A 25,175-nucleotide genomic window follows, 5' to 3' on the forward strand; every position below is an offset into this window, starting at 1 on the left:
GGAATAGGTTGCTCAGACAAGGTGTGTATCAACCCTGAAAGTGTTCAAAGCCAGGTCTGATGGGGCTTGAAGCAACCTGGGATAGTGGAAGGTGTTCCTGCCCATGGCAGTGGGGTTGAAACTAGATGGTCTTTAAGGTCCCTTGCAACCTAAACCATTATATGATTTTATTGAGTTAAAGAAGGAAGGTATTTTAAAACTTGCTATCTTTTGAAAGAATCTAAGAATCAGCTCGACTTTTATTTGTATGCAAGAGAGCGAACTTATGCAAGAGAGCGAACTTGTTCCAGCCTGCTGAATAGAAATGGAAAGCCTGGACAGGAGAGCCAGATGTAGAAACCAGTTTGGGGAGCTGGGCTGCGGTGCAAGGCAGAAGCTGGCGGCTCCTGAGCACTTGCCATCTGACCCGAGGGATGCCGGGTGCCTGGGGCTGCCTGGCCCCCAGCCCGGGCTGCCGTCCCGGTCACACATCCCGGCACGGCCGCCATTCCCGGCGCGCTCGGCGCGGGCCCAGCCGCCTCCAGCAGGGGGCGCGCGGCCCCGGCCGGGGCGGCGCGCGGGGGGCGGGGCCGGGGCGAGCTGCGCGCGCGCGGCGGCCGGCGGGCGGTGAGTGGCGCGAGCGGCGCGCGCGGGGCGCGGGCGCGGCCCGGGACCGCCGTGAGGGCGGCGGGGAGCCCCCTCACCGCCCCGGCATCGCCCCTCACCGCCACGGCATCGCCCCTCACCGCCCCTTCACCGCCCCGGCATCGCCCCTCACCGCCACGGCATCGCCCCTCACCGCCCCGGCCCCGGCCGGCCCCGCTGCGCCCCGCGGGCGCTGGCGGCCGAGGCGCGGCCGGGCTGTCCGGGATGACGCCGGGCCCGCCGGCGGTTCTCTGTGGCTGCGGGGTGCCCTGGAAGCGGTACACGGGGGAGGGGACAGCGGGAAAGGGCCTCTCCGGGGCCGGCAGTGTCCCTCTCCACGTGTAGGAGGGACCGGCGATCCCGAGCCCTGCCTGTGTCTCCGTGGGATACATCCTAGTTTCCTTTTGCTTGAAGTAGCCACCAGGCCTTCTGACTTTACTTTTTTAATCCAGTGCAGTTTCTGTGTGTTTGGTAATCCTCTGCAGCTTCTCTTCAATGAACTTTCTGTGTGACTTCGACGCATTGTGAAATTCCGGCTTTTGAGGTGTTAGGGCACAAGTCCAGACATTTAGTAGCTTTCCAGTCTATCAGATCAGGACTTCTCTACCTTCAGGCAGGTGGTTGCAGCCTCTTCCAGGTGATTTTCATTACAGTTGCACACAGCTGGCCAGCTTTTCTCGGTGTGTGCCGTAAACATTGTGGATGATGAGCTGCTTTCTCAAAGACTGACTTGGGCAGCTTGGAAAAAATGCAGACAACTAGATTTCATGCTCTCTGTCTTTTGATCAAGGTTACTCTTAGAATAAGATCTTTTCTGAAGTTGCACGTGTGCTTTTTATATTCTTGGTAAAAGATCTAAAGGGCTAACACTGTCCTTCCTCCTTCCCAGTGGTGAGCAGCATGGCTTTCCAGATGTACTTCTATTCCATAGCCTTTTAGCAGTCTTCCCTGATGTTTTCTTATCACCTGTCCTCCATGTGATCATAACTACAGGTGAAATAAAGGTACTGGGGACCAAAGGCTGTTGATTTTCCCATAGTGTTTCTTTTGAGTATGTTTTCCTCTGTCTTAGAATTTGACTATATAAAAAAAGATTTTTCATACATGACTGCCAGAACCTATTGTTAAATACATACTACATTCTTGTGTGAACAAGGCCTTGGAGACTCCTGTGGTGCTCTTATCTCTCTTAATTTATTTTTTGTTTTCTTTGGAGAGCTTTCACTCTGTAGTGATGACATTTGCCTGACCAATGCCTCAGGTGATAAGAGACAGATTGAGCTGTGGACAGGGGAATGGACTAAAGTCTGCAGGGCCATCCACCCCTTCATCCTACCTGCTGCACTGCAGCTCACATGGTGGAATTTGTCGCTTCATTTTTCCTGTTTTATGGGTAGACCTGGTGGTTTAGGGACCAGTATTGATCAAATTTACTGTTTTTCCTTATTAACACAGCCCTGCCTGTTCCTGTTCCTCTCTATCCTAGGGAGCTTACCTCCTTTTCTGGTGTTTTCCTTTAGGAGGACTTTGACTTCACAGTGAATGTTACATTTCTATGCCATACACAGTGTTCTTGAGCTGTTCTTGGATATCTGATTTCCCCCTGTGTGGTTTTCAGAGAGCGGCTGTGTGAGGAGAGAGCATGGTCTGCCCGTGGAGGGACCCCAGGCCTGGGGCAAGCAGGGATTGGTCAGCTGGAGCCTCAGGGACCTTGGGAATTAAGATTGTAAAGATTCCCTAAGTGTCAGAGGCACTGTAAGCTTCTGTGCTTCTTCCCATCATCCTGCAGAATTTTCAGGATTCCTTCTGGACTTGAGAGCAGTGAATTTTCTGAAGGGATAATGAAGGGATTTCAAACAGTAGGACTGTCTCCCTTGAAGGAATTTACAAGTCTTGTACACATAAACTCACTTTAAGGGTTTTCTGATATAGTTCTTAAGCATGAGAATGTCTTCATGTTAATAACCTGAGTCAGTATATTCATTCAGAAAAATATATTGAATTTTGGAGGCATTTGTAATAGCTGTACGTAATATTTTTACCATATGTTCTGAGTTACCTCTCCTTGCAAAACCTCACAGTTAATTACTTCTTCGTTCCTAAGGCTTTAATTAACAAACCAAAAGGAAGAGTATAAAAAAGTCAACTAAAAATTATTAATAAATAAAAGATCTCTATGGCTTTTTTATCTTCTGAAACAATGGCAAATTCTTCAGCAGCAACTTTATCTATGAGGGTTTTGATTCATAGGCATGGATTTAGACTTTGCAAATGCCAGTATGGCCTCACTGAACAGAAAATTTTAAAAATCTCAACTTTTGACTTAAAAACTGAAGCTTTCCACCTCTTTCAGTTTCTTAGAGTCAAAGCATGGTTGTGTTATTGCTTAGGGGGTAATAGCAGACCAGATTACTATATGTATCATTCAGTTAATTAAAAAAAATGCTATGACTTAAGGAGTGATTGTAAATTTCTACCTGTCCTAACAATAAATTGTTGTATAGGACCTAAAATAGGTCATAATATTGTGTATTGTTAGAGCACTGTGGCTAGAAATTGTGTTATCTGTCTGGACGTACAGTCATTTCTATAATAAATACTTTAAATAATACGTGATTTAATAATGTAAATATTGTCAAAGCATTTGTGTTTTGTTCAAGGAAAAAATAGGGGGAAAATTGATTTTGGTTTTACTAGGTAGCTTGACTCCGCAATTCTCTTGCGTGAGGCTGATCTTTGGGCTGTGAACAATTCTCTGTTTGGCCAACCTGGCCTGAGAAGCCAGCAAGCCAGTAAATTATACTCTGGAAAAGCCAGGTTTTGCAGATAAGAGCTTTCCTTAGGTGTGTACTATGTCAGAGGAATGGCAGAGTTATCTCCCCGTGCCAGGGTAAGGTACCATTTTTCCAGCAAGCAGGAGGAAGTTGTTTTAGGAAACTTCATCTTGAAAGGGTGGAAGGGGAGGAGACTGCCAGTTCTAGCGCTCTCCTTGTAATTCAGGGAATGAGGAGAAGAAAAACCATGAGCAGCTCCACTTGAAATGACTCAAAATGTTCACTCACCGTTCAGGTGGCCAGTGGCTCTTGGTGACTTCTGCATAATGCAGACATATCCCTGTCCCCAGGCTCTGTTAAAGGCACTGCTCGTGTGCTGGTTCTTAGGCTGGATGCAGGGAAAATGGGTTTCTTGAGAGAAGAATCTTTCTCAGTTTTCTCCAGTTCTTTTCACTGGCTAAGTCCTTTCCAGCACCTCCGTTCCATGAGGTGACACTGTTCTCTGGGAGAGGCTGCTGTGCTGCCTGGGTCAGAGGGCTCAGAGATGCTGCCTGGCAGAACCCACTTGAGGAGCTTTCTGAAAATGGCTGTACTTTTCCAATGGTACATACCGTGTCTTTTTGGAGCTTCTTGACTGCCTTTTTTTTTTTTTTTTTTTCTTGTAGATTTGTGGCATTTAGAGGAATCTTTTTATATCATGGAAGTTAAAACCAGGTGATGCTGAGCTAGAATGCTAGTTTAGAGTCAAAATTGTGTGGCTTTTGAACATGGGAGGGAATGATCAATAGCTATCATTTTTTCCAGGAAGGAAGGGAATAATTTCTATAGGATTTTCCAGATCCACAGGAAACCAAGAGCTGTAATGTCAACTTCCCTGTGAGAACACAAGCCAAATCCATGTTGTATAGAAAGGGAACAGTGTTGCTGCTCTTCCTGAATTCTCTATGGAGACTTGTTATTTCCAATTGGCCTCTCACTGATTTAAGAGTGCTTAAGTAGAAGGTGTAAGTTTTCTTTTGTTAGGAGGTTTTCCTAGTTAGCTTCATTCTTGGTGGAAGTTGATTTACATCACAAGATTATGTTGTTTTAAAAAAAACATTCACCATTGAAAAGGGTTAATTGATTTCTTTTTTCTTGTTGTCATCTAAGAAAATGGATGATGATGATGACATTCCCCAGCTTTCATCCCATACGTTGGCTGCCCTCCAGGAGTTCTATTTGGAACAGCAGCAGAGAGAGGGCATGAAGACCTCCCAAGGGTTTAATCAATATTCCATTGGCTCAATAGAAGAAAACTGGGTAAGAAACTATAAATTTCAGTGAATGAAGCACAGATAGAGGACTAGTCCTGACCAAGTTTCTTTGGTGGCTGGATAATGAAATGAAATTAAAGAGGGGAGCACTCAAGATGTTCTTATTAATGGATGGCAACACTCTAGGGAGATTTGCTTTAGTATTAAAGCTATATATAGTTGTTTGCTCCACATGTGCATGGGGGTTGCAAACTGAAAGTACATGGAGAGGGAATAAAGTTCCTAACAGAAAGCTGCTTCTGGAAATTTTAACTCCAGCCTGGCATGTAATAGTAGTAAAGACTCTTCCCTGAGTCTGAGACAAACAGTGTAACAAGAGCAAGTGATCTTTCCTTTTACATCTATTTTGTGTGTGTGTGTGTGTGTGTGTGTGTGTGTTCTATTTCTTTATTTTTGTGGATGACTGTTTTGCTGCTTGTTTTTATTTGTGACAGATTGATTTTTGATTTGTCTCTGGGTTGGGTTTTTTTGGTCTTCCTTTTTCCGATCCATTCTGATTTAGCTTTCTTATCCTTTTCTTTCTTCCCATACTGTCACTTTTCAAGGTCCTTTTTCCTCGTCTACTGAAGGAACTCAATTTAAGAGCACATAAATAATATGCATCTGCATATTAGTTCTGAAATACTTTGTCAGTGGTTTGGAGTTCTTGGTTTTCCTGATACTGCAGTTCATGCTTTGGAAACAGAGTGTAAGTTACCTGCTGCATATCACTAGATTACAGAAGTAGGAAGACTGTCAGGAAAACATTCACCTTTCCAGCTTTACAGGTTGTGAACTGAGAAGTTGCTATGGATTGTAGTTTTCTTCAGTTACGACTCACCACACGTAACTCTGCATAGCATAGCCAGGAGATTTGATGTTCTTTGTAATTGTGCATTTTCTTTCTCAGCAACTGAGCCAGTTTTGGTACAGTGATGAAACTGCATCATGCCTGGCTAAAGAAGCAGTTCTGGCAGCTGGAAAAGGTGGCAGGTAGGTTTTAATAATTGTGTTGTAGATTTAACATGTCTCCTCTTCAAATATTTTGTTTTTGCTATGTAGACAAGAATATGCAGTTTAATTCATTACTCGTTGTACTTCAGTTTTGTTCAACTGAGATACTGCAGAAGTGCTTTGATGTTATTTAGTTAATATTTTATACTGATCTTCCTGTTTATCATTTCACTGAATGTTGTAGGCTGTGCCTTGTAAAAGTTTACTGGTAATCTTTTTAATTTTTTGATAAATACAAAGTGCTTCAGAGCACATTATTGACTTGTAATTATTTTCTTAGTTTTTATATTATGTTTCTGTAGAACAGATGGAAAAAACTTGGTTTTCTTCCTACTTCTATAAACAGTAATTTTTAATTTTTTGAGTGTACTTTCTTTTCTGAAACAAGACTTTCTGTGTAGTCAAGCTTAAGATCTTTATGTAGTATGGGGTTCAACAGGTAATGACTTTCATACTTAAGACTTTGTTACTAAAGTAATTAATTGTTAGAATGGAGGAAGAATACCTTACATTTTTGGGACTAATGTTTAAAATGTTTTCCCAAAGCCTCTCTGAGGACTGCTGTAGAGTTTTGTTGCTGTTGTTTGCCTTTTAAAATTACAATTTTAAGTTATTGTGTGTTTTTTCAGGATAGCATGCATTAGTGCACCAAGTGTGTACCAGAAACTGAAAGAACAGGATGGTGAGGATTTTTCCGTGTGTATACTGGAGTATGACAGAAGGTTTTCTGTGTACGGAGAAGAGTTTATCTTCTATGATTACAACCACCCTTTGGACTTACCTGGAAATCTCCTGCCACACAGTTTTGACATTGTAATAGCAGATCCACCCTATCTGTCTGAGGAATGCCTTCAAAAGACTGCAGAGACCATCAAATACCTAACAAAAGGAAAGATTCTGCTTTGCACAGGTATAACTAACAAAAATATTAGGTCTCCTTAAGTAGCTTTTTTGTCTCTTTCTAATGACAAACTTACATGAGACAAATACTAACTCAATAATGCTGAATCATCATCAATTTACGGAGGATCCTAAGCTTTTTACTTGAGTACTTGAGTTCAACCTTTCTTTTAAACAGAATTGGGTGTTAATAGTTCAAGTCAGTCTCTTTTTCCTGTGGCATTATGAATTTTACTAAATTTTGAGAAATTATAATATCATCCAGCAAAATTCCAGAAATATAATTTTTCTTGTAGAAGGGCCACTCTCTGTAATTGCAATGATTGAAATCTGGGAATGGCAAACATAGGTGCAAGTTATTGTTTATGTTTTAGGCACTGAAATACAGCAGGAGGAATTAAAAAGCAGTGATAAAAGTAGAAACTAGATAATTAGATATCTGTACTTGTGGGTCCTTCTTTAGGAAAGTGCACTTGTGGTTTTGAGAAGTGATGTGTGTCTACCCAAGTCATGGCTTTTCTTAACCTGTTTTATTATTGCTGTATTGTTATCTGAAGACATCCGGGAAACCTTTCCAAAAAGCAAAGGTCAAAACCCCTCTGTATGTACAATTAGGGAGAAGGCAACCAAGCAGGCAAAATTAAGAAAAATTAAAATAATGTGGCCACAGAAAGTCTGCTCCTTGGTGTAAGTGCACATGGCAGTCAGACACGAGGGTGGTTCTCAGCAGTTTTTCCCTAGAATCAATAGGTGGTCCTCCAGTTTACTGCTCAAAGCAGTGATTTCTCAGTGTGTAGCTGCAAATATCACCCCATGGTTTATGTAAGTGAAAGAGTAGATGTAATCTGTTTGCATTTCCCACGGCTCCCTACTATTTAACTTCCTTGGAATGTAGCAAGAAGATTGAGTTCAAATTTGGTTTCTGTAAAAAGGGCACTGATATCCTATACTTATTTTTATGAAATTGCTTGGACATTAATTTCCTTGGAATGTCTTTCATTCTTCTAGATTTACTTGAAGTTTCCCAATAGATTCTGTTGTTAAGGAAGGCTGAGAGTGTATTTACTTTAAGCCTGCCTTCCTTAAAAAAAAAACAGGCTATGTATGCATTTGGGAGGAGCTATTTAAAAAGTTCAAACATTCTGTTACTGTTTCTTTAATTTATACAAATTATTTTTGCTGCAGGTGCAGTCATGGAGGAAGAGGCAGCAAAACAACTTGGTGTGAAGATGTGCAAGTTTATTCCAAAACACTCACGAAATTTAGCCAATGAATTTCGATGCTATGTGAACTATGCTTCTGGACTGGACTGATTCTCTTAAGATCATCTACCAATCTACAGCTTTTTCAGTCAGGCTTTTTTCTGTTAACTGTCAGTTATGCCACATTTCTCAGGGCTGAAATAGTCGGCTCTGAGTACTGTTTTCTGGGATAGCTGGAATCAACATCGTGTGATAGCCTCTCTCTTAAATGAGTAAGCATTTACAATTACTGTGTTTCATGTTAGGTAAAGGCAGACCAAGCAATGCAGGCGCTGGATAATGGGAACTTCTTTGTTAGAGTTTCATTTTAACTGGTAGCTTTTACCATTTGAGGACACATCAGTGACCTCTTTGAAGTGATTTTAGCTTATAACAACACATAGGTGTTTGCCTTGCAGACATCAGAATCATCATTGCCAAAGTACTTGACACTTCTACTTCTATAGTAATGTGTCCCAAACGTGTCCCTTAAATCTTGAATCATAATGGCTCTGATTAAATATAATGCCTGCTTTTTAATAATTTCAATATCAAACTAAGGAGGATCTACAGCTATGTCAAGTTGCAAGAATGGTTATGGGCTTTTTTCCAGTTGCCTTGTTTTATCTTTTTGTCCTGTTCCACAGACAGCAGCAGAGCAGTAGAATAGAAGCATCTTAAAAATCATTGAATGTTATAAGGCCACTGAGGCATAACATATTGATAAACACCCACTGTTTCAAACAGAAACATGTTAGATTTTATATTCAAGATTTGGACTATATTTCAGTCAAAATTGATGATACAGTGGAAAAGCTTTGTTTTGCATAAGTAGAGATTTTTGATAACTGGGAATTTTAAAGCCAGTTTTGACAAACTTCTTGACTACACTGCTGAAGTATTTTTGGGTGGAAATTAGTTCATAAATTTCAAGGCACTCAACACTTTTATAATATCTAAAAACACTCTACAAAACACAAGCACTTGTCTTTGTATGTCATGCTGTGTAAAGGCTAACAGAAATGCTGCATCTACAAAACAAATTATGTAAAATCAAGTACTAAATTTATTTTGTGGTGGGAATAAGCCTAATTAAGCTTGTGATATGAGACTTTTTATAAGGCAGTGATAATACTCATGTTTCTGATGTTTAGATGCAGATTTTCCATCTGGTGGAGTAAACATCAGAGCAGGAATAATACAGATGGATTATTATTCTCTCTCAGTGCTCAGAGAATGGTGTTGTCCGAGCTGAACACAGCAGTGGTTCATAAATACCCACTCAAGCCACTGTAGCTCTCCTTCCCATTTTCCAAGAGATCTGATTGCTTCCTAAGGCTTTTCTCACCTCACATTTTATACCTGTTGCTTTCTCCCTGCCTCTAGTGTTCCTGGGTTCTTTGGGAACAGTTTTCTTCCTCTTTCACACGCCTTGGTTTCTGTCAGGCTGGTCACCGGTGTTGTTAAAACAAGGGACATGCAGCAGAGGAAGCACTCACAGGAAGAACAGGCACTGGCCTCTCCTTTCTGCTGTGTGAGCCCAGGCCCATACAGTCTTGCCTATCCAACCAGATGCCATCCTTGCTGCTGAGCCAAAATTCCCCTGAAAATGACTGTCCACAGGTGAAATACACCTGGGCTTAGTTGTTTTCTGGGAGGCTACACCATCACTTTCATGTGGCCCGTTTGAAAATAAAGCAAAACGGAATGGTAACTGCATAGCTCTTGGCACTAATCTGTACTTTAAACTGGTTTATTACTTCAGTGTCTTGCACACCAAGCAGATGGAGTCAATGAAGTAACTCATGAAACTTTGTTTTTAACTATATAGAGGCTTCAAGTGGGACAGGTAGGATTGCCAGAAGGGATGATACTATTCCCCTGCCACCCACCTAAATTAGAATGTGCTGTTCAAATCGAAGCCTCACCTGTTTTGCTGCTTTGTTTGCTTTATTTTGGTTAATGTGTATTATTGGGCTCTCCATAGCAGAGATACAAGTCAATTTTGCTAACTTCATCAGAGATACTAAAAAGATAAAAGTGCACCATTCAGTTGTACCAAGAAGTTCACTTCCAAGAAAATCACTGCTGCTTCTCACAGGTAGGTCAGACTTCTTTGAAAAGAGGCACTGTGAAGATGCATAGTTACTGAATTGAGGGTACATGAAAATCTGTGCAGTTGCACTTTGAACAGAGCAGCCCATTGTCCACCAGCTTCCCTCTTAAAAGCCTGGGGAGTGCAGGCAGCTGCCCAAGCAGCTAGACTAGTGGCATTTACAGCCTTCATCAGTTGATGGGAGGTAAACTATTTTTGTCATACTTGATTGCAAGGAAGTAGCTGTTTCTGAGAAGGGTACAAGTCACAAAAATCCATAGTGAATTTGTGTTTTGTGCCAGTGTGCGAACTTTAAGAAATAGTATGTGGTGGCAAAACCTTCTTTTCTTCTGTAACAGGACTGTGAGTAAAAATGTCAGTGTCAAGTAGTGACTGACTGTACCAGGGGTGTCTCATGGATGGACTTTGTGTTGGAACAGACTGTGGTGAAGTGTCAGCACCATGGTCCTTTTCCAGTGGCATTTGTGACTGCAGAGTCAGGTGTGCTACAGCCTCTTTAACTACCCCAGTCCAGGCAGTTATGGCTGTTCCTCGTCCCAGCGGGATTAATGGGTGTTTATACTTTCTGAGCACATCACAGCCTTTTTGCCTTTTCCTCCTGCTGCTTTCATGTTCCCCCATGCAGTTCCAGGTTCATGTGTAACTGTAGATCTTCACCTACTCAGACAGACACCTTCATGTGATGACTGGTAAGTAAACCCAAACTAGCATCTCAGGCTTCCCTCAGCCTTCCTGCATGACAGGAATTTTCCACACTACCTTAAGCGATACTACAGACAAGAAAATAATCTCATTACCAAGGATATTGTTCTGTGTTTTGTGGCTCCTAATGTATTCCAGGGACAACCTTGTTGAAGGAAAATATTTTCCTGGCTCAACAAAAAAATTTCTCAAATCAGCTGCAGCTGCCAGATAGTTCTAGCTTTGAATTGTTTGCATTTATTGGGCCTGGAGTTGGTTCAGTGAGGCATTTCATGTCTTCCTTCTGTCAACAGTTTGTGAAGCCTTGAAGCAACTCCAATGAACACTCCCTCCCCCATGCAAATTAAAGGCAAGGCTGTGGCAGCTGTAAGCAGAGGGCTGGAAGCTGGAAAATGTCACACCACATTTGAAGTGAAACTGATATAAATCCATGATGCATTGACCTCATTAAAAAAAAACAATTCCAAACAAATGCAAACTACATTTAACACTCAACCTTTCCCACATGAGTAATGTGGAGAAAGGATATATGGAAGGATACATTGAAGGCCAGCAAGTGTTTGTGTAGCTAATAGCTCTTGATGTTAAGTATTAACAAACAGTTGCTCACTAACAAAATATCAAACAGTTGCTCGTGCTAAAACATAAACAGCTTTTAAGAGACACCTAATTGAAAAACTGGATCAGGAAGCAAATTGGCTCAGCTAAAATGTCTGTCACAGGGGAAAAGGAGGATTAAGAAGAGAAAATGAGCTTCTGAATAAAATAACATAAAGATGCCTGAACCATGGGAAGCTTTCTGCACTTGTTGCAGTGTGACGAGAAGGAGGTCACCAACACAAGCGATCTATTGATCCATGGAGATTTTGCAGTTCTCAAGTACTTTCAGTCATCCAATTTCTGAAACTTTCTATAAACTAAAGCATCTCTTTTTCTGGAGTGGAGAAAATTATTATGTTCCATTTACCTGCTTTTAGGCTTGCACCTCACAGGAATTCCCTGAACATGCTCTAGTTACTTGCAAACCTAAAAATTACTCCATAATTTGTGTCTGGAGGACAAGAGAGTTGTAGTAAAAAAAAAAATTAGATTTTTTTTTCTCTCCACATGATGCAAATATATATCCATGTGCTCTAATAACAAATTTGTTGCAGACATGGTTGGACATTTTGCTGTTGTTGTTTGGGGTCATTTTATTGCCTGATAGGGTGAAGACTTTGCTTTCTATGCTGTGGAGTCTGAAGGTTCAGCTTCACACTGCCATAAGTGTACATGTGGAGGAAAACCTCGCAATCTAATGATGAAACTGGAAGGGATCAGGCTACTGAAACATCCCCTAGTGCAGTGTTTCTCCAGTTCTGTGAGTCAGCCTCTCTTTTGAGCCCCTCTGATTACCATTTCCCTCTGCTCAGAGGGTGAGAAGTTCCTCTGCATTAGGAGGAAGGAAAAGAGGTTGTAACTGCTGCAAGTATTTACATTCTCTGGGGAAAAGGTAACTACCTAAAATTGCTGGCAGCAGCCAGGCAATTAGCTGTGCTCTGAGTAGCATAAACATTTTATGACCATCTCTGGACACCTTTGAGAATCCCCTTGAGATAGAAGCATCACAATTGGAGGAAACACAGATTGAAAGACAAGGAGAATTGAGGAAAAGCATCTGCACAAAAAACAGAGCTACAAACTTCAATCTGACATTGTGATGGGAATATTGATTCATTTCTGGAGTTCTTAAAGTTATTTTAGGCTTTGTAAGAGGTTTCACAGATTGCACTGTAAAAATACTGTTATGCTAGACTGAGTCAGAGAGAGCACAATCAATAATTATGCACCAAGACATGGAGCTGTCATATGACTTACATTATGTCTTCAACTAGCTAATTGTGATTAGCTTAGTCTTTCCATTCTTCATGCAACAACACTCCAAAGAAGAGTTGTTTATGTAGAGAGGGGCTTTCTCTGCTATGAATTAAGGCAAATTTAGAGATTCATGATTTAGCAAATACATTGCTGCATATTATGTTTATTCTGTAAAGATCTTGCTGTCATGATCTTTCATCTGTAAAAGAGATTCTCTGCTGTGCATTCAGAGGTTTATCTGTTTTGGTAAGTGTGACCCTCTGAGGAATTACGTTTGTGCAAGGCATGCCTGGTCTTTCGTGATTCTCATTCACTAGGCTGAGTCAACTTCAGTCTCTTGTTCTGGAAATGCAAGTTTTTGTGTATGCAGGGTTTCTGGTGAGGGCCTGCCATCAAGTTCCATGAGCATTAGGCTGCACAAATGGAAGGCTGCCCAGTCAGCTTTTGCAGGTGATCATCTGTTACGTGTAGCATAAGGAGAAATGAGTAACAGTAATTGTAAAAAACAGTTGGATTTAACAAGTTTGGATTGGCTGGGACTCAACTCAAAGACCTCTTGTAGGATTTGGAAGTTAAGACCCAAGACCTGCTTACTCACCTGCAGCGCACCTGAGGTTAAGCTGACCCTTGGTAATTTCTTTTTAATGGGGAATCTCTTCTAAAATAAAAGGTTTTGGCCTTTCAACTGCATGGAACAGTTTTATCACAAGGAAGTTAAGCAGTCAGTGATAGATGAAATTGAATACAGAATTCTTGGGACCCAAACTGTATTTTTCCTAATTGATATTTTCTGTGTAATTAGACATAGTCCACATCAAGAAAGTCTGCTGCATTTTTACAATATTCTAGTATGTTTTTTCTCAACACCTTTGTAACCTTAGCAATTTGGCAAGCTTAAAAATAGCAAGCACACAGGCTATTGCTTCATGAATGACTCCAACTCAGCAAAGGTTTCCTTTCTGTAGTGTATAAATTAGCCAAAGAGGTAACAGCTCAGAGGCAAAGCTTGGAGTTTATGCAGTATAAAGGGACACTCTCCCAGCCTGAGAAATTGTCCTTTTAACTGCTGATTTGTCACATGTACAGCAGCTGAGTGATTTTTATATAAGGGTACTTAAAAGTAGAATATAAGATTCCTTAAAAATATCTACAACCAGTAGCCTGCTATAGTAATAGCTACCATGTCTTACAGTTGCATCATCTTCTAAAATGTACTGTGAATAAGCAAAGATAAAATGTTCTGCTCTAAGGAGAAAAAAGAGGCTACTTTGGAGTTTGCAATAATGAACTAAACAAGTTTACATGAGTGAAAGAAATAGAATTAATTGCCATCTCTAATGAACTGAGTGACTGGACTTTCCATCTTAGATCTGAAATAACTGCAAGCAGAAAAAGAGGATGACTGAGTGTGTTTGCTGCGGTGTTGCAGTTTCCTGAGGTGGTGAGATGATTATGTGAGGCCAGTACTGAAACATGACTTCCAATACATTCTTCATTCTGATGAGGGCTTGTTCTGGCCCACCAGCAGCTTCACTTCTTGCTTATCTATGCTGGAATTGACGCTCTCTGCCTCCTTTTCCTGCTCGGGGACGCAGGTGCAGCCCACGGGGATGGTGATGTAGTCCTCGGTGTAGACGTAGCGGCCCCCGGCGCAGGCGGGCGTGCGGCGCAGGATGACGGTGGGCATGAACACCGGGGTGCTGCGGAAGTGCAAGCTCTCCTCGCCAAAGATCCCCATCAGGCAGCCTTTGCACAGGCAGTAGGCTTCGGGAATGTACTTGGGGTACCTCGTGGGATCATAGGAAATTCTAGAGAGAAGCAAATAAAGATTCTTTAGTACCTCTCAAACCAGGTATATTCATCTGGAATTATATAAACGTATATATTATTATAATTATTATATCATTATAATAATTATATAATGGTTTTGTTGTCTTCACCAGGAAAAACAGCTGTAGCTGATGCTGTCTGGCTTCTAATTTGTAAAGTGTAAAGAGAAAAACGTAACAGGTTACAGAATTGATTAGGTCCTACAGTGCACATGGAAATACGAAGTGTCTGGCTTTCTGAATTGTGAGGTTCAAGGGTTTAAACAGAATGAGTCTTGCATTTTGGACTGAATAGGTAAACAGAGCATTAAAAAGGACACTTGGGCATTTCTAAACTTTTTATCTGCCTTGAGTTCTTCAAAAACAGGTACAAATCCTCGTTAACATTATTATTGTTAAAGCCATAACATGATGTTTTAAAATTTAGTAATTTTAATAGAATTGAATTGTACTATTATTTCTACAATAGGTTTTTCTCCCTAGTATATTGGGGTCATAAATGGGACTTGCCCTTGAAAGCAGAACTCTGTATTGCTTTTCTAATTAATGTCTACTGTATCTTCCTCTAAGAGCAACACTTTCGTGCTCACACTGAGATAAACTGCAACTTCCTGGGATGAGGAATCTACAGCTTCTCTGGGCAACCTGTGCCAGTGTCTTGCCACCCTCACTTCTTCATTCTTCCCAGTATCTGATCTAAACCTGCTGTCTTCCAGCTTGAAGCCATTATTCCTTGTCCTATCACTCCATACCCTTATGAAGAGTCTTCCAGCTCTCTTTTAGGCCCCATTGAAACACTGGAAGGTTCAGCCTGTCTTTATAGGAGAGGTTCTCCAACCCTTTGAGTGTTTTCATGGCCTTCTCTGGACTCACTCTAACAGGTCAATGTCCCTCTTGTGTTGTGATGCCAGAGCTGGATGCAGTCCTCCAGGTGGGATCTCTTAATAGATGTCAATGTCATCTTACATCTTAATAGATTTAAAGCAATTTCTAAATTGTGTTTCCCAGGTTGGCAGCACTTCCTTGGGTATCAAAGTGTTCACCTTTTATCTCTTCAGTATGTCTGTGAGACAAGAAGAGGTTTCAGGTTTGGAAGAGGCAGAACCCTATGTCTGCCTCAAGCTGTGACTGCAGTCACTGCTAGTCAACAAAATCTCTCCTTTTGAGAACAAGCAGCCTGGCTCTCGCTCTCACACCTATCCCTGGGTTGACACTGATGTTCTTCTGGTCACAGGATTGATGAAGGAACTCATTCAGCTAAGGGATAACTCCATCAGAAGCTGAGGTTTGGTCTGTCAGCTGTCTTGCCACACATGTACACAGAGCTCTGCACCAACCAGCCAGAGTGAACAAGTAGCTTAGGCATGGACAGAAGGGAGCTGCCCTTTTCAGAAGTATCACCAGTTTATCTAGTTAAAGGAAATCTGGAATCACAGCTTTTGCTAAACTCAAACTCAAATCAAGGAAAAGAGACTTTTAAATATACATATATATAATTTAATTATTATATATATATATATAATTTAAAGAATTTGTTTTCCTCACAAAAAATCTGACCAGACATCTGTGATGTTGCAGATATTTTTTTGCAGTGCTCTTCTATCCCATTTATACTTGCTTACTTTCCCCAGGAAATACCTTTATGTTACAGGATCTCACACCAGTGTGCAATAAAATGTCTGGTAGCCAGCAGAAAGGAAGAAAGGGGAACACAGGCCTTTCTACTGTTATACATTCCTATTTCAAACTCAAGTGTGCGTAATTTCAGTGATGGATTGTTAAACACACCATGTGTCAAGTTATTGGTATTTCCTCTTACTGTATTATCTCTAGCACCTGGTATATGATGTTACTGGAAAGCATGAACATGCTCTGCATGCAAACATGAGAGGTTTCACTGATAACAGGAGAACACTGTCACTGGAATAATGGTTTACAACTACCTTTCTCCTCCAAATTCCCATGTGGAAAAAGTCAAGTATTAATGGGGTGGGTTTTTTGAAAGATGGTGTGGTTGTAGCATGGTTTTCTACTTTCCAAGGGGAAAATCTCTTATATTACTGAGTTAGATGTTAATACATCATGTGAGAACTGGAAGGAATCAGAGAGAATCCAAACTTAATGATGGATTCAAATATAAAACTGGTTTTGTATCCAGACCAGAACTTCAAGGCTGAAGCCTCTAAGTAATGCCTCCTGAAATTAATACCTGAACTCAAATATCACTAAAACTTGGAGTCATATATAAGGTTCTGCATCTTAAGCTCAAACCTGTTCAGAAAAGCCATATAAATAAAACCTTATTTGTGTCTTTCTAGGCAACCCAGACCTGCTTGTGTCAGAGCCACTAAGAAACACCAACCACCACAAGTCATGTTTTAACATCTTCTCCTAGAGAAGATGTTAAATTTTTTTATCAGATTAACTAACCAGGAAAAAAATGCACGCTCCAAGTTCCTGCTACGTCTTTCCTTACACCCAAGAGATGGACAGAGCTGGGAAGAGTGGTGGAGAACCACAGAAGTGCAACTTTCCCCTGGTACTCAAGTGTCCCCTGCAGCCTTGTGTCACTTGCTGTGGCCACTGCTGCAAACCAGGCAGCCCAGACACTTTGGTGAGGATTTCCTGTGTCCTGTGAACTCAGGTCACCGCTGTGGACAGCCAAGTCTGCCTCGCCAGCCCTGCTGTTTCACAGTGACAGGAGCAGTGAGCTGTGCTGGGCTGCTCTGTTCCCATCTGCTGGAACAAGAAGCAGGTTTGTGCTGAACTGGAACTGCTAATGAAGTGTGACTCGGCTGCTTTCCTTATGACCCTATGAGTGCTTTGAGAGCTCCCAGTGAAAAACAAACTTCCTGCCATTTACATACTGAGCCTGGAAACTCAAGAGAAAACTTTCTGTCAGAAGTAAAACACTTGCAGAGTCTTAATCTGCCTTCTCCTGTACTAGTAATTTTATAAGTAGTATTTTTAATAATATTGTCACTTCGTAATTTCCAAGCTTCTGATTCCACAGGGTCAGATTCTGTGCTGGGGCAGGGAGCTGACTCTTCAGAAAATCAGTGTTAGCATTGGGCTTACAGCTGGATGTTATCAAAAGTCTAATAAGCAGATCATCACCCCCTTCCTTCTGACTCTGAAATACTTACAGGATTAAGAGCTAACAGCTTTTTCCCCCCTTGCCAAGACATTTGTTTCCCTATAGCAGGTGTTCTTTTGTTCATGTTATGCTTTATTTTATATACAGGCAGCAGCATAGGTATTACTACTATAGGTAGCACAGTGCTTGCACAGAAATAGCCCAGCACTAACTGATTTTCTGAAGAGTTGTACAAATGTGCTCAACTTAAAAGGATGGCAGCTCTGCATCCCCTTGTATTCTTTCCCTTGGCTGCATCTTTGGACATGCACACCATGCTACATGGTAATGTTAAAACCTGGAAAATGCCTTGGAAAAGCTTCTAGAAAATAACTGGAATATTATTTGAAGGAAAGCCCTCCTGTATGATGTTGTTCAAACACACTGCAGACAAGCTTGGCTTTTACCAGTGAAAAATGACTTGCCTGTATTACTTGTATTAAGAATTTATGTAAATGAGCCCTAAACCAAGGATGCTTATAAACTGAAACTTATTTTTGAAAAACAGAAAAAAACAAGCTGGGCAATGTTTGAGAGAGGGACTGGCTAACTTGGCTAACATCATCAGAACAACACTGACAATAAAAGTTAAATCTTCTAAATTAACCATTAGTAGATGCAGGATTAGGCCCCAGAGGCAGAAACAAAAGCCACAGGATTTGGAAATTCAGAAACCTGAATGACTTCTTGACTATACATAAAGAAATTTTGCTAAACTCAAGTAGAAGTGTGTTTGCAAACTAGTTATGATTATTATTGTAGCCTTAAGACATCAAAAAATAAAACATTGAACTGGTTAAAACATATAAAACATACACCGCTGGTTAATGAATGGTGCTCTGCAGCACACTGAATGGAATCACAAATCAGCACTACCTGTAAAAGTGTTGCTGACTTCAGCGGGATCAGATTTTTCAACGCTTGCTCTGAGCTTTATGATCAGACCCCCACAAATGTTTAGGCAGACATTTAAAATTAATCCTTTTTACAATGGTTCTTGTCCATGAGCAATTTTTCTGTGCATCTCTGGAGCTGTGCTTGCCCTGCTAATGATTCACTATGATTGGTGAATGGCTTCTGTAAATGTTAACAAGAGCACCCATCCTGTGCCATCAGTAGAATCTGCAGGTCCACCCATATCATTAATTCTTGGTAAGCAACTCTGAACCATAGCAGTAGCCAAGTGCTACTTGCACTTGCCAGAATGTCCTTGTACAAGCAGGGTTTCTGGATTTCACTGACTATCCATGTAATAGTGCTAAAAAAAACAAGCAACCCCGGATAGATGTTGCAAGCTGGCACACAGTCAGCCTGATGAATTCATGGAAGGATGATTTCATGGCAGAATTCCTTCTGCTGGCTCTATTTTTTAAAAAAAGCTGAGTAATTTGTAGCCCAACTTCCTGAACTGCTGAGCAAATCCAGCATGCTCAACTGACTTCAGGGAACTCTGCTGTCTCTTTATAGCTCTGCAGAGCAAAGAGTGATTCGCATGATTAAACTCTGTGCCCTGAGTTATATACTGATCTCCTGTGGCCACCAGGATGGAATTTCAGTATCAGACACATGAACAACTAATTTCCCCCTAACTTTTGCCTTAAATACCACTGGTTGGTTGCTGCTAGCAGCAGGGCTTGGAACCAGATGTATCTGAGGTGCAATCCATGTACAACTCCTGTATCTCTGGTTTGCAGGAAACCAAAAGTGATGTAAGTCTTGATTTTTGTATAACAAAATTAAAAGACTGAGTAATGGAAAATAAACAGTAAGCACAGAACAAAGACAAGCAAAGAAGCCACACAAGGATTATCTGAGATTTGAGCCAGTCAAACCTAATTCTTCCACACTTAAACAGAATGATAGGCTTGGCATACACATGATGTAGTAGAGTCAACATTATACACAGTTCTCTAAGTAATATATTTGATGCTTTCTTATAAATGCTGATATGAAAAAAATCCAGTTGACTTGGACTGAACAGTCATGTGAACAGAAGAATTACAAGCAGCAGCATTAAACAGCTGGGAGCAGGTGCCTGGGGAGATATTCAGGGGAAGGTAAGTAGATCCAGACTTAATATCTTTATTATTAATGACCTGGAATAGGGAGTATAAACAGTATGTTAATGAAATCTGCAGATGGTAACAATGGGAAATGTGCAACGCCAATGAAGACAGAGAAACAGCATGAGGTATCTCAGGCATTAAAATGCATGTCAAAAAGAAAAAAGAGCCTTTATGCACAGAGCACAAATGAATGGCACTGTAAGTATTTAGGTGCAGAAAGAAGCCAGAGAGCAGGATGTCTGTGAGACGCTGGAACGGGACAGGCACCTTGATGCAAATGTCAAGTAGTCAAATTCAGCCTTTGAGCAGTTTCCTATCAGGGCATACAAGAGGGGTTTGCCAACAGTGAATTTATTTATGAGCATTCACCAACTTCTGTGATTCAGAAGGCAGCTCAGGAGATAGCAATGAATCTGTGAAGGGGAGCAATTTACAAGGGAAAATAATTAAATGCAGGTAGGCTTGTCAGGAAAGTACTGTACAGAAGAGAGCCGTGTGCAGCTTTTCAGATTAACACTCCAGCCATGGAGAAGAAATTGTTGGGATAAGTGAAATCGGTTAACCATTGACAAAACATAATGGGACATTACTTGTGGTCTTTAATGGAGAGCTGTGTGTACCTCTCAAAAATATGGAGTAACTCTAATGGGATTAAGGAGCTTCCAGGGTACTCTGTTGAAGACCACAGAACAAAACAAATTTTCACATCTAGCTTCAAAATCTATGAGATAGCAGGTGGCAATAGCTAATTAGCAATCTTATATTTTACACTTTAATTACACATCTTGAGATGTCTATTGCTGTCTCATTGCACAGTAATGATATAGTAAAAATGCAGCCACAAAAAAAGCTGTAATTGAGGTCTGTTAACTAGACAGATTCTCAGGCCTCTTTATCATAAAGAAACAATTTTTCCTCTGAATATTTTAGATTTTGCTTTTAATGGTGTAATACTTCTTTCCCACTATCTTTTACAATTCCTAGCTTGGAGATGTCATCAAGTTACTTGTATGTGAATGGTTAGTGGTCTGTCTGAAAACACTTTGATGAAAAGTACAGTGGATTTACTTTTGTAAGCCAAGCCCCAAGAAGCAGCTGGTTCTCCGTTAAAAAGTCAGTCTATACAGAGCTCCAACTGAAAATAAATATCTGTCCAACGAGATGCAAGGATGAAGGTACTGTTTTCAAACCAAAGGAACATTTTTCTGATAGCACTAGTATTTTGCAAAACCACTGTAAGAAATACCTGAGCCAAATGGTAGGTGTTTCGCTCATGGTATTTGCTTTGTGCACTCTTAGGTAGCTTAAAAATCCTCAGTCTTCTTAGAGAAAATGTATTCCTAAAAATACTTTGCTTATGAAAGGCTTACTGAGCAAATAAACCATCTTTCTCTCAGTAGGATTACTTCTTACACTAAAAGCGAGCAAAACCCAGGCCATAAAATAAATATTTATTGGAGAGCCTAACAAGGAGATAACTGTTTGCTGAATACACAGGAACTGCATCAAAGTATATACCAGGGATAATGTATAAAAAGTAGCAAGAAAGTCAGTTCCTTTTAAGTTTGCACGTTTTAGCTTCCTGTTGCTTGCAGTCCTTTATAGAAAGCTGTAAACAGAACTTGGTCTTATTCAAACCATCAGAAGACTTCATAATCTTCTGAGAATGTGATCACACACTGGGTTTAGTGTGCTAGATCAGTGGTTTCCAAGCTTTTCCAGAGCTTCCTATGGAAGTGCAGGCCCTTTTTTCATGTATTAACCAGCCTCACAACAAATCTACTTTACTTCGTTGTTTTTATGCGCCCTAAAAATAGTCTGTCAGACCTAGTTTCCACCTCAGGGGAAGGAGGTTTGCAAAGCACAGGTTGAAAATACAGGTGTAGAATATTGCTGTATTCATTCTTTGCCTACTTCCCTACAGCAAAGGGGACGTCCAGCCCTTGGGAGTGTTTGGTAGGTGAAGATATGCCTCTGTTGGTGGGTGACCGGAACACAGACTGTACCCTGATGTATTTTAGAAACAGCGTCGTGTCTGGAGTCACATTTTGGGGAAAGCATCTGAGCCCCTCTGTGGCTGCTGCAGAGTCAAGAGTTCTTTGGTGGTGGTCCTTTTCTGAGGATCCTCTTACTGGCACATATGACAATTTGCCCCGGTGACTTTTTGAAGGTGGTCTGTGCTCCCGCGTGGGTGTGGATGTGGGTGTGAGCTCCATCTCACGGGTTGCTCCACCTCAATCATTTCACTTTTTGCCCACTAGACATATTCCTCACACAAGCTGTTTTTACATAATTACCTCATATCGCCTACTTAGACTGCGTTTTAGCACTTTTCCTGGCTGCTGCCCGGTGCCGCGGCCGCCCCTCGCCTCCCTCGCTGCCCCGGGCACGGCGCGGCGGAGCTCGGCGCTGCCGGTCCCGCACGGAGACGCCGCCTCGGCTCCCTTCAGCCCGCCGAGCCCCCAGCGGCGGCCGCACCTCCCTTCCCCCGGCGCCCGGAGTCACCTGTATGCCCAGGGCGATGCGCTGCGCAGGTTGACGGGGAGCCGGACCCTCTTGTCCGCGGGCGGCCGTGCCCCGGCGGGGCAGCTGGCGTTGTGCTGGCGGCCCGGCGGCTCGGGCTGCAGGGTGTGGTGGAAGGCGCTGAGCATGCCCGCCGCCAGCCGCCCGTACAGCTGCTCCAGCAGCTCCTCGGGCCGCTCGCCGCAGCTCCGGGTCCGCGCCGGCCGCTGCTTGGGCGCCCTGGCGGCCTCCGGGCGGAGCGGGAGCAGCGCCGCGCAGAGCAGCGCCGCCAGCGCCGCCCGCACCTGCAACGACGCCGCCGTCAGCGGGGATGGGGACACCGGGGACACCGCGCCCGCCACCGCCCGCGCCCCGCAGCCCCTTACCCTGCCTCGCTGCATGGCGCCCGGGCTGCTTCTCCTCCAGGGAGCCGGGGAGAGCGGCGGGCTGCGGCGCCGCGCCGTGCCACTGGCTCTCCCGGCGGAGGAGCTGTTGGAAAAGTGCCCCGCGCCTCGCTGCATCTCCCCTGGCCTCGCCTGCCAGGAACATGTTCGGCGGCGCTCACGGCGGCGGCGAGCGCTCGGCGCCGGGCGCGGGCCGGCCCCGCATCCCAGCGCTGCCCGCGGCCCCGGGGACGGCCCGTGGGCACAGGCGGGCACGGACGGATCCGGGCCCCGGCCCCGGCCCCGCCGCCGGCCCGGCGCTCCCCGCGAGCCCGGGGTGCCGTCGGGAGTCCCGCTCTCCCTTCCACCGCACCGGCGGCGCGGGCAGGAGCCGGGCTGTCCCCAGCCCCGCCGGGACACTCGGCATCCAGCGGCACCCTCTGGCCCAGAGCTCGGGACTGAGGCAGAGCCAGGGCGATGTGGCCCAGTCGGAGCCAAAGCGTCAAGGCTGCTGTGGAAAATGTGGGGATTGACACCTGGGGAAGGGACTGCTCTAGCCCGGACTCTCCCAGTCACTTTAGGGCAATCGGCACTGTCCCTCAGAGGATTCTGGGATTTCTGACTTGCCCGATTCCGGGAAGCGCCTCTGGCACGTTTCTCCATCCCAGCTGTGTCCTTTCTCCAGCAGGCACCGAGGTGGTTGATGTCCTGCATGAAGACTGGGGCTGCCACCGTGAGGCCTGATCCTCCCGTTCCTCCTGCCGAGCAGCCTGGAGCAGACACCAGGGCAGGGTCACTTTGCTGGCTGCAAGAGAAGCCGCCTCAGAAGAAGAGAAATCTACACTGTACGTACTTTAAGGAGGTTGAGGTGAGTCTCGCCTTCAATGGCTTCTCCATCTATTCCATAAATGGAGACACACATGACACAATATAATCATGGTCTCTGGGTCTCTGACACAATTCATCGCTTGAATCAAGTATTTCATGTGCTCTGATTAAGTTCTGCACATCTATTGAGGCATTTAGGGTAAGGATATTTAAATATAAAAATACTGGTTAGGAATAAGGGAAAATGGGATCCTAAGGCATACAAAGACTGAGAAACCCCAATTTGGTACCATGGAAATATAAGACATCAACTTCACCAAACAGGCTGGAGTAGAAAGAGAATGGTCTGGCATTCATAAATGCAATGAAGTGACTTGATTTTGTGGTTTCTGAAAAGTCATACAGTTAAATCTAACTATGATTTTTAGTTATTTTGGTGCCCTCTGCATCACATATCACTATCACTTATTAGCAGTATCTTGACCTTTAACTGTGTAGGATTTGGATCAGATTTCAGCTCTGAGGAAGGACAGTTTTAACTAGAATTCCAAACTCTCCTTTGCAGTTATATCCTCAGGCGAAAGACTGGGACAAGGTGTGTGTCCATTTAGCCCAGTCCAGTCCAACCCCTGACAATGCATCTGGCCTTATGTTACTTCACCACTTCAGGGTGGCATGTGTGGCAACATGGCAAATATTTATCACCATAGGTCTTTTTATATTACTCTTCCTAAGACCAATCAGCATCTTCAGAAATTTCAGATTTCTGAGTAGCATAAGGATGTCACACTTGGCTTTGCAAAATGTGAGTTTTATGTATTTCCTTTGTATGCATCAACATTTCTGGGAGAGGCCTGCCTCAAAAAATCAGAGCAGATGAAAACAAAAAAAATGGCACAGGCATTAAACTGCCATTGAATTTAAGGCTTTGTGTCTTATCTAGGCAACATTCTAATTCTGTATGATAGTTGCATTGTATTGGCTCATGAAAAATCACATTGATTCAAATAATAAAAAGCATAGTAGGTCAGCAAATGAGATTCCACTACAGAGGAACTAAGAGTGCTATACCACTTCTTGTGGCATGGTCTACCCTAGAGATATCTGAATCATAAAATATTCCCTAATACACTTTGGCAACTTGGGTTCTTCCATGACTTTAAGAAATTACTAACTAGTGTCTTTTTCATTGGTGTTAGTTTATAATTTTCTTAGAATTAGAGGGGGATTTAAAATATCTATGCCAATTAAATATTGAAAAAAATATTTAGTAATATTAAATCTGTCCTAAATGTGTGTGATGTAATACAGGATATTTCAATCAATGGATTCAGAACAACATCTTTCACTTTTCTGTAATATTCTAAATGTTCTTTCTGGAGATTGTCATTCAATATTATATTTAGGAGTGGTATCTACCTCCTGAGATTATCACCATAGTGATCAGTGTCAGATATTAAGTTCAGTTCCATAAATTCCTTCTACAAGAAAGTCAGAATGTTCCAAAGAAAACTAAGCTCAGCAAGAATAAGACAGACATTTTTAGTGAGTTCCTTTAAATAAGAAGAAACATTTTCTGCACCTGATTTCACCAGAGAGCCATGTTAAACACTGAAACATGTTTAATAAAGGACACACTAGGTTTGTGTCTTCAGCCTTACATTGTTACCAATAGCGGGAAAAAAATGTGTCATAGCAGGAGAAAAAAACCCTTTTCAAATAGGTTATCATCAGACCATTATCATAATTTGGACAATTGTTTCAGAATCATTGGAATGGTGGTGAAAGCCTGATAGTAAATGTCAGAATGTAGCCCTTGCCATAGACGTTAATCCCCAAGGAGCAGCATTTTCAGGACTTTTTCTGGTTGGGGTTATTGTCTTCCATAGCTGCTCTGCCACATGACAGCTG

The 25,175-nt window shown here is 42.5% G+C and overlaps 2 protein-coding genes across 5 annotated transcripts; one reads left to right on the forward strand and one right to left on the reverse strand.

Annotated features, from left to right (window-relative positions):
• Nucleotides 1-561: 561 nt before the first annotated feature.
• Nucleotides 562-9,564, forward strand: EEF1AKMT1 (EEF1A lysine methyltransferase 1). Of its 4 annotated transcripts, none has more exons than XM_021539964.3 (5): nucleotides 562-606; nucleotides 4,548-4,697; nucleotides 5,601-5,683; nucleotides 6,334-6,614; nucleotides 7,790-9,564. In XM_021539964.3, the coding sequence occupies exons 2-5, from the start codon at nucleotides 4,551-4,553 to the stop codon at nucleotides 7,915-7,917; spliced, it is 639 nt and encodes a 212-aa protein (XP_021395639.1). In that variant the 5' UTR covers nucleotides 562-606; nucleotides 4,548-4,550; the 3' UTR covers nucleotides 7,918-9,564. The 4 variants fall into 4 exon arrangements, with proteins under 4 accessions (XP_021395639.1, XP_021395641.1, XP_021395640.1 ...); XM_021539966.3 differs by lacking the exon at nucleotides 562-606 and adding an exon at nucleotides 852-902; XM_021539965.3 differs by lacking the exon at nucleotides 562-606 and adding an exon at nucleotides 930-1,095.
• Nucleotides 7,823-22,313, reverse strand: IL17D (interleukin 17D). The gene is made up of 2 exons (XM_021539936.3): nucleotides 22,057-22,313; nucleotides 7,823-14,328 (listed from the first exon to the last, which is right to left on the reverse strand). The coding sequence occupies exons 1-2, from the start codon at nucleotides 22,200-22,202 to the stop codon at nucleotides 14,013-14,015; spliced, it is 462 nt and encodes a 153-aa protein (XP_021395611.2). The 5' UTR covers nucleotides 22,203-22,313; the 3' UTR covers nucleotides 7,823-14,012.
• Nucleotides 22,314-25,175: the final 2,862 nt, after the last annotated feature.

This window comes from Lonchura striata, chromosome 2, assembly GCF_046129695.1.
Source record: "Lonchura striata isolate bLonStr1 chromosome 2, bLonStr1.mat, whole genome shotgun sequence".
NCBI classification, from domain to species: Eukaryota; Metazoa; Chordata; class Aves; order Passeriformes; family Estrildidae; genus Lonchura; species Lonchura striata.

Excerpts from the sequence above, each read along its gene's own strand:
- EEF1AKMT1 (XM_021539964.3), top strand. The coding sequence starts at position 4,551 with ATGGATGATGATGATGACATTCCCCAGCTTTCATCCCATACGTTGGCT. Across the intron at positions 4,698-5,600 it reads GCTCAATAGAAGAAAACTGG|CAACTGAGCCAGTTTTGGTA; the intron begins GTAAGAAACTAT and ends TTTCTTTCTCAG. Across the intron at positions 6,615-7,789 it reads AAAGATTCTGCTTTGCACAG|GTGCAGTCATGGAGGAAGAG; the intron begins GTATAACTAACA and ends TTTTTGCTGCAG.
- IL17D (XM_021539936.3), bottom strand. The coding sequence starts at position 22,202 with ATGCTCAGCGCCTTCCACCACACCCTGCAGCCCGAGCCGCCGGGCCGC. Across the intron at positions 14,329-22,056 it reads GCATCGCCCTGGGCATACAG|AATTTCCTATGATCCCACGA; the intron begins GTGACTCCGGGC and ends GCTTCTCTCTAG.